We start from the raw sequence: 10,213 nt of genomic DNA on the forward strand, positions 1-10,213 counted from the left end.
TTTTATTTGCTCACCCAATACGTCATCATCTCTTCGACATTCTATTTTCGTCACCCAGTACGTCACCCCGGCCCAGACCAAAAATCTCCTCCCTCTATATATAGCATTTAACTCCATTGGAGGTAGCTCGTACTTCCATATCTGTCTGTCTGTCTGTCACCTTTTACTACTCGAACTGCATTAAGCTTCAACACCAAAACCATCAACTGATAATCTGCAACAAAGAAAATAGTGATGTCTAACGAGCAAGAACACCCCAGGAAGGCATTTGGATGGGCTGCAAGAGATTCATCTGGTGTTCTCTCTCCCTTCAGTTTCTCCAGAAGGTAGATTGTCAACTAGTACATGCAACACTTCTCTGTTCATCCTCTTCAGATTAAACCATAGTACACATTGTTTTATAGTTAGTTCTAAAGTTCAACCGATTTGATTGCAGGGAATCCGGAGAGAAAGATGTGACATTCAAAGTGTTGTACTGTGGGATTTGCCATTCGGACCTTCACATGGTCAAGAATGAATGGGGCTTCTCTACCTATCCTCTAGTTCCCGGGTACATTCGACCTTTTCTTGCACACTCTTTACTAGTATAACTAGTAAAGGTGTTCACCATTTTATTAATGCTTGAACCCTCTTCAGTAATCTAATATGAACACAATTTGGCAATGTAGGCATGAGATTGTCGGTGAAGTGACGGAAGTAGGGAGCAATGTACAAAAATTCAAAGTTGGAGACAAAGTCGGTGTTGGATCCATAGTGGGAGCTTGCCGATCTTGTGATAGTTGTACCGACCATCTTGAGAACTACTGCCCCAAACAAATACTCACGATCAGTGGCAAGTACTATGACGGAATCACCAACTATGGCGGTTACTCTGACATTATGGTTGCCGATGAACACTTCGTAGTCCGTATCCCGGACAGCCTACCCCTTGATGGTGCTGCTCCTCTCCTATGTGCCGGAATCACAACCTACAGCCCGTTGAGATATTTTGGACTTGACAAGCCCGGCATGCATGTGGGCGTGGTTGGCCTAGGTGGTTTAGGCCACGTCGCAGTGAAGTTTGCCAAGGCAATGGGAGTGAAGGTTACAGTGATCAGTACGTCCCCTAATAAGAAGGAGGAAGCAGTTAAACACCTAGGAGCTGATTCGTTTTTGGTTAGTCGTGACCAAGATCAAATGCAGGTAATTATTTGAACAAGTTACACCTTTTACGTCTTTTAAGTGGATTATTCAATGAACAAGTTAATTAATGTTTGTTTCATTGATTAATTTGTAGGCTGCCATTGGTACCATGGATGGGATCATTGACACAGTTTCTGCACAACATCCTCTCTTGCCTTTGATTGGTTTGTTGAAGTCTCATGGAAAGCTTGTTATGCTTGGTGCACCAGAAAAGCCTCTTGAGCTTCCGGTTTTGCCTTTACTCACGGGTAAGCATGTAACTACGAGTAGTTGGCTTTACCTGTTATCTTTTGCATTGTAGGGTTATTAACGGAGCTTAATGTTCGATTTAACAGGAAGGAAGATGGTAGCTGGTAGCGGCATTGGAGGTATGAAGGAGACACAAGAGATGATCGATTTTGCAGCCAAGCACAACATAACAGCAGACATCGAGGTTATCCCAATTGACTACTTGAACACTGCCATGGAGCGCCTTGCCAAGGCAGACGTCAGATACCGTTTTGTCATTGACATTGGAAACACACTGAAGGCTAGCTCTTAAATTCTCCAACCCAGACTGTATCAATGAAGAAATAAGAACAGAAGCCCAGACTGATCTGGTGTCATAATCATTGTTGTTCTTTCTCCAGAGCATTTTTAGTTGTTCGCAACATTCATTCTTTTTCTTCTTTTAAACTCTCTTATCCTCATCACATTACTGCCTTCTGTAATGATTTGAAATAAATTAATATTTGAATAATGTTACTGCCTTCTTTGGTAATGTTGTTTTGCTATATAATCACTTCAAAGTGTTTTGCTATATCTCTAATCCCTACTGCTAATGCAAATTCATCAAAAACCAAAATTAAGAACTGAAAACTTGTATCTGGTACAAACAGAAATGAACTTATCTGCAACGATGGCTGACTTTTAGATTTAACTCTAAAGACTGAATTTCTCCACTATGACAGTGTCAGGAACTAAAAATCAAGATATCCAGTTTTAGAGGACCCAGAACAACTACCAGAAGTGCCATATGAACTCCCACTAGAACCATCGATAGGGGCCTGGTTTAGACATTCTAAAACCAAAAACCTCCGCTTTTGCAGCTTTATTGAGAAGGTTGTTGCCTCAAGAATGACAGGAACCTGTGCAGGAGAAATTATGAAAAACATTTAAAAAAACATAAGCAAAACAGAGTAAACACTCAAAATTATTTGCATTGTGCCAATTTAAAGTTTTTTTCAACTGGACCAACTTCGATAGACATGTGGTAACCATACAATGAAATGTGTACAGCATTAACTACTCAAAAGGTAGTAGAACTAGTGGCATATCGGTAAATGTACTGACAGAAATGTAATAGTATTAAAGGGCCTCTAAGGATGACTGAGTGAATGGGTCGGTAATGAAGTTGCATATTTGCAAATTCGTATCAAGTAGCCTAGCAGAAATGATAACCTTTGTACTAACTTCATGCACATAAAAGGAAAGACAGCAAACTTGATTCAATCCGTGTTAGTTTTGGGTGAAGCAAACTTTTGCACTACCTGTGTGTTAATTTGCGCTACTTTCTGCACATTAAGAAGGCCAACCATGTCCTCGTACCAGTAAGGAGCGTTGCCAATTCCTTGTCCTCATCTGAATTAATCATTCGCTATAGGTTAGTATTGGCAGAATAAAAAGAAAAAAGAACAAAAAAAAAGGTAAGAGTGCAAAGAACAATGTGAGAGCTGATATAAACCTGGAATTGCTTGAACTGACAGCAAGGTGTCTGCCATGTGCTGCTATCTTGTAGAGGAGGATGATGAAAGAAGACTAGGCGGAAATGTCACAACAGCAACTGCATTTGAAGATCGTAGCATGCTTTTTAGAGATCTACGGAAGGAAGTATGCCCCATTCCTGCAATGCAACAGTATTAAATGTATTATGCTTGATTCAGTAATACAATATATTGATTTGAGTAAGGAAAAGACATACACAACCCATATGAATCACCAAAACAGCAGAGAAAAGAAATAAGAGGCAGCTACAAAGCAAAGACTCAGAATAACAGTTGAAGACCAACTAACAATTGCCACTTACCAGGCTGGAATATCCACACTGTGAAGCACAGAATGATTGAATGACAATACGACCAACACAAGACATGTTGCTGTCACTTCTGTAGAATAGTCAGAAGAATGTTAAAAACATGATAGCATATATAAAAATAAAATTAAAGGATAAACAAAAAGAACACTAACCATCAGAACATTGCCACCTAAATTTCTTCTTAAGCAAGGATTAATAATATTCATTACCCAAGTATTACACAGACTTATGAATTATGACAACTCTTAACAACTCAACATGAGATATGAAGTATTTGACAAGAACCATTATAAGCATCAATCCCATTTGTTAAAATCAAAACCTTATAAGCATAGTTTTTAGACAAATTAACCATTTAATATTTAAATTCACCAAATGTTAGCCTTCATAATGAACTAAAGAGCTAGCTTGACGTTCAGAAAAACCAACGGATTTGCATATATTTTTACTAACCAGACATGATAAATGTAAACTTTTAGGCAGGTAAAAAATAAGACTAGAATACTATACCTTGGAAATTGTGATAAAAATGTAGCACAACCATCATAAAGTGTGACAAGATTTGAAGAATCGAGAATGCTAGCACAATCTATTCGCTTGCCCATAAGAAACTGCCTCTCCAAGGGCTTTCGCAAGTCAAAGTTGTTGCAGAACTCATGTTTCCCATCAGGACAATGATAGCATAGAAAATTGCTCTCAAAATCCAAACCAGCTATGTGCTTAATGAGACTAGTTTTACAAGAATCAAGACCATTAAATACTTACTTTGACTATCAAAACCCTGCTGATTTTCACCAAAATACTTCTTGTATTGCCAAGCTATCCTCAACCCTTTCTCCTGAAAAAACAAATTTGAGAACATAGTATCACATGTATTAATGTTCAGTTGCTGACCCTATAAACCCACTTACTGAACTCGAAGAAGAGGAAAACCCGATCAGGGTCTCGATGACTAGACTTTTCATCTTTGGGTACGGCTGGACTAGGCAAAGTACCAAGAAACTGTCTTGGGTCCTTGGCTGGGCTTGCATAGAGAAGGGGTTGGTTGCGAACGAGTCCTTAAGACATGAAATTCTTAAGTAAAAGCATATGATGAGGTGCTTCTGCATCTTCCATCACCATTACTAGGCTTCCTAGAGCAAAACCACCACCTAATATTTTTGCAGATTAAACATAATCAAATTAAACTGCTATACATTGCACAAAAAATACACATAAAATAACGATATTTCCAATACTTTATTAGTTAGAAGATTACTGTCAAGGTCTGGAATCCCAGATGACACAAACATTGTCCCATTGGGTCCATGCTTGAGTCCTGGGATTTGAGGTGAGCTTGCACCCGAAACACTGCGAGAGAAGCTACTCGTCCTAGTCTTGGTCGCACCCATGGCTGCCAAAACACTCTCCAAACTCTCAATCAGTGCTTCCAACCAAAGCCTGGAGCTCTTTCCTGATTAACAGATACCCTGCAGCCAATTTTGCAGTTGACAAAATTTACAATTGAACTCATCCAATAACACAAGTAATAGCCAAAGAGAAAAAATTTGAAGCTCAAAACCAGACACAGAGAGACCATTTTCCAATACAAAAGCCGCATACTTTAACCTTTAGTAACTCAGAACTTAAACTGTTAATGTTTGGATCCGCGGGGATCTAATTAACGATAAGTAAAGAGAGAGAGAGAGAGAACGACACAAGAAGTATAGTGGTTCATTTCCCGCCTTGGTAGTAATGAGGGACCAATTCATCTGTATATATATGAGACTTAAACCTCAAGAAGCTTCCCATTAAAGCATTCCTTGTCGGTTTAGGTTTCACTCTTAGATTCCTAATGTATCACAACTTGTAGCCTTTCTTGTCGACTAAGCAATGGATTACTATCCTTAATGAATTGATACACTATTCATTAAGTTACTAGTATTGATTTACTGTTTGTATCCATGTTAAACTAGGATTGATATTAAGCTAATCATCAATTACTTTACGATGATATGTGTTATGTCCATATTTGATCTTACAGAAGGAAGTATGTGAGGAATATTACTCCAGCAGTTCCAGTAATCACGACAGGATCCGCTGGTGAAATGGTCTCGACAGTTGATGAAGCAATGGGCTTGGCATCTTGAATTACTTTGGTGGTCTGTCCTGCTGTATCACCTATCATCTGGGACCAAATATATCACTCAATAAATATACTGAATTCAACAAACGGGTGAATAGTATACAAATCCACCTTATAGTTATGTACTAGGAATTGTTGCCCGCGCGTTGCTGCGGGAGTTATGGTTGTTCATTTACATGTTTGTTTGGTCTGTACTTGGTATAGGAATTTCAATACAGACAGAACAGTTACTGGAACTCACATAAAATATCAACTCTTTTTCGAAATACCAAGTATCTCTCTCTTAAAACTATAACTATAACAATTTAAACTATGATATAGGGAGAGAGAATTGTTACATTACATTTACATAATAAAACAGTTTTTACACATTTTCCATTTCAGCTGCACTGCATTCTATTTGACACAGTTCAAAAATGCTAGCTGCTCAGTATTGCTAGCTGTGTTAATTGCAGCTTTACAACAGCTGCATAGTCAGGTTGATTGTCTTAGTTACAGAGTTACAAAAAGAATATTAAACATGAGTTAACATGCTGTTGGAACAACTGGAGCTAGTTGTCAAAAAGCAGGGCTGGAATTTGTTCAAAAAGCAAAATCCCTGTAGTCCCAACTGTACAGCATTCTCCAGTTGTTTCGCTGACTATGCTTGTAGTCAACACAGGTATGATGGAAGAAAATAAGCCACAGCTATACAAAAGCGTGATTCAGATTCAGTTGGCCTTCTCTTGCTAAGATAGTTCCTTGCTTGCTGATGATGATGTTGACGATGGTAACACTGTTGCTCCTTGTTTGTCGCTTCAAATGAAAAAAAATATAATTACAACAGTAGCGAGATAAGTTAAACTATAAATTATGACAGATTTATAAAATTTGTCACAAAGTTGTTTATAAGGAACAATAAGAAAGAGAAATTGATGTTGATTGATATTTACCTCTTGGCTTTTTTCTCGGTATCTGTGATGAACAATGTTTTTCCACTTGTTTCAATGCTTCTCTTTTTTTTAGATGAAAGGCACTCCGGAGTTGCAGTGCTTGGGTTTTGTTCTACCACTGATGCAGATGATTGTTGACCTGGGAAAACATTTTTGACCACCAGTTCACCATATTGATTGATTTGGATCTCAAACAGATAGGTTTGGCCAACCATTTTCTTAATCTTTTCTGGTAATGTCTGCTCTGTTGGATATAGTCTTTTATTGACCAAATCCTAACAACTGATGCTGGACAACTGTTGTTCTTGCTTCCCCATCAGAGTGACTGTTGCTTGATTATAATGATCATGAATTGTCACATAAACGTTGTAACTGTATGTAAAAAAAAAAAAAAAATGGGTTAATTTGCAGTGAAGTTATTTCGCTTAAAGTTGTAATATTTTCATTAGCTATAGAATTGATATTAAGGAATACAGTGGTTAGTAGGTTTACCATGGTAGAGGGATTTGTACATCGGGTTTAGGACAAAGAAATTCCCCACTGTCTTCTTTTACTTTGAGCACTCTAGAACAGCTCGAACAGCCTCTGTACAACCAGCCACTATACGCTGGGAAACGGAGAATGGAAGCAGTGCAATACACTGAATGATTCTGTGATGTAAAATGCAGATTCAGAAATCAATTGTCTTTAGTGAAATAGATATATGTAATCACATGAAAATGTAAAGCAAGGTTGTGTTTTTTTATACCACATATGAATCTGGGTTCAATGTATTCAATTCAAAGACCGATTTTGTCGTTTGGTTCTTCAATTCTTCTGCTATTGGTCGCTTGAATGGTACAGGAAGTATCTTGACTTTATCGCCAGGTTTTGAAAATCTGCAATTTTTTTAGGTTGTTGGATTAATATTTTTCAAAATTATTAGTAACTATTACAAAAGATAAGAAAAGTTTGGATAAATAATTTGAAGTGAAGAATACGGCAATATTACAATAAAACGACTTACTCAGCTATGTATTCACTTGCTGCTAAATTGTGTGGATCGATGATCATGCAAGTATGATATGTTGCTGTTGCTGTGACTCGTTCTGTAAATTGTAAAAGTAGTTAGCTACACATAATTGTGTTAATTTTAATGATGAATCGTGTTTCTTTTTTTTTTAATTGAGATTTACCTAGAAATTAAACTTGCGAATACAGCTAGCACTGGTGGAGATTTTCTCTTGATACTTTCTATATCAAACTGTCTAGCAGCATGACCCCAAAAGGTGATTCTTAAATCCTCTCTCTTGTATTTTTTTGAAAAACTGGTTTTTAATTTTTTGTCAAAGATTCCAATATATGTAATGCATAAAATAATTTGGAAATATGGTACCTCAAGTTTTCTATGAAGACTTCGCATTTTGACTCCAGTTTTGTACTGTCCTTCACATTAACTTGGTGCTCTGGTAGAACCGATTTTATGCAGCCATAAACATCTTGCATTGAAAAAAAAGAAGGAAAAAAACAAAGCATTGTTAATATGATTTAATTTTTAATCTAATGTATCAATGCAGAACTGGTTTATTCAGAGTTAATAAAGATACCTATAAGCACTTCCTGAGTCTTCACTTGTGCTCCGAACTGATCGAATTCAAGAACATGAAACGAATACTGTGGTATTGGAGGGAAGGTATCCTTGCCAACCTGAAATTTTGTTGATTCATCGAAACAGAGTTCTGCCTCATGATCAACTATTTTATACTTCGACACCGGTCGTGGTTTTTGTGTATAGAAGTTGGTAATCTCATATATCTGTCCTTCCATTTTTTTGGAGACGTAGAGATAATCAGATTCTTCAATGACAGCGTGAATTGCATCTCCCTGCGCATGTTTAGGAAAGAAGAAAGTTATATCTGAGTTTCAAAATGATTAGAATAATCATAAATAATTTGTAAAGAGCTTGCCTTCTCGTCAATTAAGATGTAGTGAAGGCCATCATATATCTCACTATTAAATTTCTTTGGCCTCCATATTCTGGATACACGAACCCTTACTTTGAAGACGATCTGATAAGCCTTTATCTCATGAAGCAATGTAGGTTGAACGTTTTCTTCAAGCTGAAAATGAGAAGGAATACGTATTAAATTGTATTTAAAATTTAGACATCTTACTTGACTAAATCTACAGATTCAAAGAATGAAGAAAAACGTACAGACTAACAAATGAATAGCTAAGAGCGTCGCAAAAGAGTTATATACTGGATTCATACTATCTGCACAGACTCACATACTTTGATTCCAGATGATGGTATGGATTACTAACTAATGTCATCTTTTCTAGTTTCTAAGCTTAAATCATTTTGTATGATGATAAAAGTAGATATACGTATTTGGTTTATAATGTTACAATCTAAAGTTTGTTACAATTGAGGAGAAGAAAGAAACAAAAAAAAAAAAAAGAGAGAGATATAGGAAAAAATTTGAGAGCACTAAGGACGTGATGTTTTTAAGGTGTAAAGTTTTTAAGGTGATTACCCGATTCTTCTTCCTTCCAACATAGTGACTAAACTTGCAATTCCCCGGAGCATTTCAAAACAACAACCAAGTATCAGACAACAAAAAAAAAAAAACAGATACATGAGCAATCCAAAATTACCTGCTATCAACCGATGTCCTCTCTTCAATATTGGAAACCTCTTCTCCAACAATATTAAGAGTCTCTCTCTGTCTCTGCAATCAAACATAGCAAAATAAAGATTTCACTTTTTTTCTTTTCATTCCCAATCACTCAAAAAAAAAAAACAAAAAAAAACCCAAATAACAAAATATGAAACACTTATAAGTCTCTGAATTATCCAGGCCCAGGAAATCATCAACCACGCAAATAAATATATATATAAAGGAATCATAAAATTGTTGACATTGGATACATTTCCCAAATTGAAATTGAAATTATAGCATGCTGCAGTCTGCTATAGGCTTAATTGTTGACATTCTTGGACTGAAATTTCTTCTCTCAGTAAATAAGAGGTTTTACACTAAACAAAACAGCAAGGAAGACTAAGAATAAAATCTCAGACCCAAATTGAAATCAAAATGTTAAAAAACAATGTTTACAAATTGAGGTACTAAGGCCTTCTCTGACTCTAGTTTAATCAAGGGATTTGGAGAATACTCAAAGTGGCTACCATAATAACAATTTCAGAATCACAAATTGACAATCATAAAACTGATCTACATCTACAAATCAACCAAATTCAATAAATCAATACGAAGTAATCTGATTGAACATGACAAAGTAATTCTACGAAATCAAGCAAGCCACCATCCAATGAAAATATTGAAATTACCAAACATCAGAAACAAAGCTTGAAACTTTTCCAAACAATCACCCAAATCTCAAATCCGAAGACAAACAAAAGCCCTAAAACGTAAAAAACCCATAACAATTCAAAACCAACAACAACTAAAAACGCAACTAACAAAAACAAAAGTAGAAGAAAATGGCCAAACAGAGGTAAATAGACAGAACCTACGTTTTGCTCACCTAAAGAAAGTCTGTAAAAGATGAAAACCACATTGTGCACATAGTGGAGGCTTCTCGAATTGGAATAGTGCTGGAGGCCTTTCTTATACATGCAAGTATCCAGGGCAAAACCGTAATCCTAAATTGAATCCCCTTCTAACACTGTTTGTCCCATCCTAAAGAAGATCTGGAAGCATCAGGATACTCAATTTGTCTGGATTCGGCGACATTATTGTCAGATCTTCTTCCAGCTGTAGCTTCAATTTTGTGTTCCTTCTATTCGTCTGGATACCACGACATTGTACTTTCTCAGTTTTCGGACAATGTGGGATTCACGTTGAATCACGAATTCACGATTATGACTTTTGCCTCAAATATTTATATGTCAATAAG

The 10,213-nt window shown here is 36.5% G+C and overlaps 2 protein-coding genes and 1 pseudogene across 4 annotated transcripts; 1 reads left to right on the forward strand and 2 right to left on the reverse strand.

Annotated features, from left to right (window-relative positions):
* Window positions 1–144: 144 nt before the first annotated feature.
* Window positions 145–1,934, forward strand: LOC133722931 (probable mannitol dehydrogenase). The gene is made up of 5 exons (XM_062149781.1): window positions 145–326; window positions 437–550; window positions 669–1,182; window positions 1,277–1,430; window positions 1,518–1,934. The coding sequence occupies exons 1-5, from the start codon at window positions 235–237 to the stop codon at window positions 1,721–1,723; spliced, it is 1,080 nt and encodes a 359-aa protein (XP_062005765.1). The 5' UTR covers window positions 145–234; the 3' UTR covers window positions 1,724–1,934.
* A 75-nt stretch (window positions 1,935–2,009) lies between these two features.
* LOC133722939 (elongator complex protein 4-like) lies at window positions 2,010–4,881 on the reverse strand (annotated as a pseudogene).
* An 818-nt stretch (window positions 4,882–5,699) lies between these two features.
* LOC133722952 (uncharacterized) lies at window positions 5,700–10,134 on the reverse strand. Of its 3 annotated transcripts, XM_062149804.1 has the most exons (10): window positions 9,842–10,134; window positions 8,951–9,024; window positions 8,830–8,857; window positions 8,260–8,412; window positions 7,900–8,176; window positions 7,689–7,791; window positions 7,062–7,191; window positions 6,806–6,963; window positions 6,314–6,685; window positions 5,700–6,176 (listed from the first exon to the last, which is right to left on the reverse strand). In XM_062149804.1, the coding sequence occupies exons 5-9, from the start codon at window positions 8,117–8,119 to the stop codon at window positions 6,589–6,591; spliced, it is 708 nt and encodes a 235-aa protein (XP_062005788.1). In that variant the 5' UTR covers window positions 8,120–8,176; window positions 8,260–8,412; window positions 8,830–8,857; window positions 8,951–9,024; window positions 9,842–10,134; the 3' UTR covers window positions 5,700–6,176; window positions 6,314–6,588. The 3 variants fall into 3 exon arrangements, with proteins under 3 accessions (XP_062005788.1, XP_062005783.1, XP_062005780.1); XM_062149799.1 differs by lacking the exon at window positions 8,830–8,857; XM_062149796.1 differs by having other exon boundaries at window positions 8,830–9,024.
* Window positions 10,135–10,213: the final 79 nt, after the last annotated feature.

Source organism: Rosa rugosa, chromosome 1 (genome assembly GCF_958449725.1).
Source record: "Rosa rugosa chromosome 1, drRosRugo1.1, whole genome shotgun sequence".
Lineage (NCBI taxonomy): Eukaryota > Viridiplantae > Streptophyta > Magnoliopsida > Rosales > Rosaceae > Rosa > Rosa rugosa.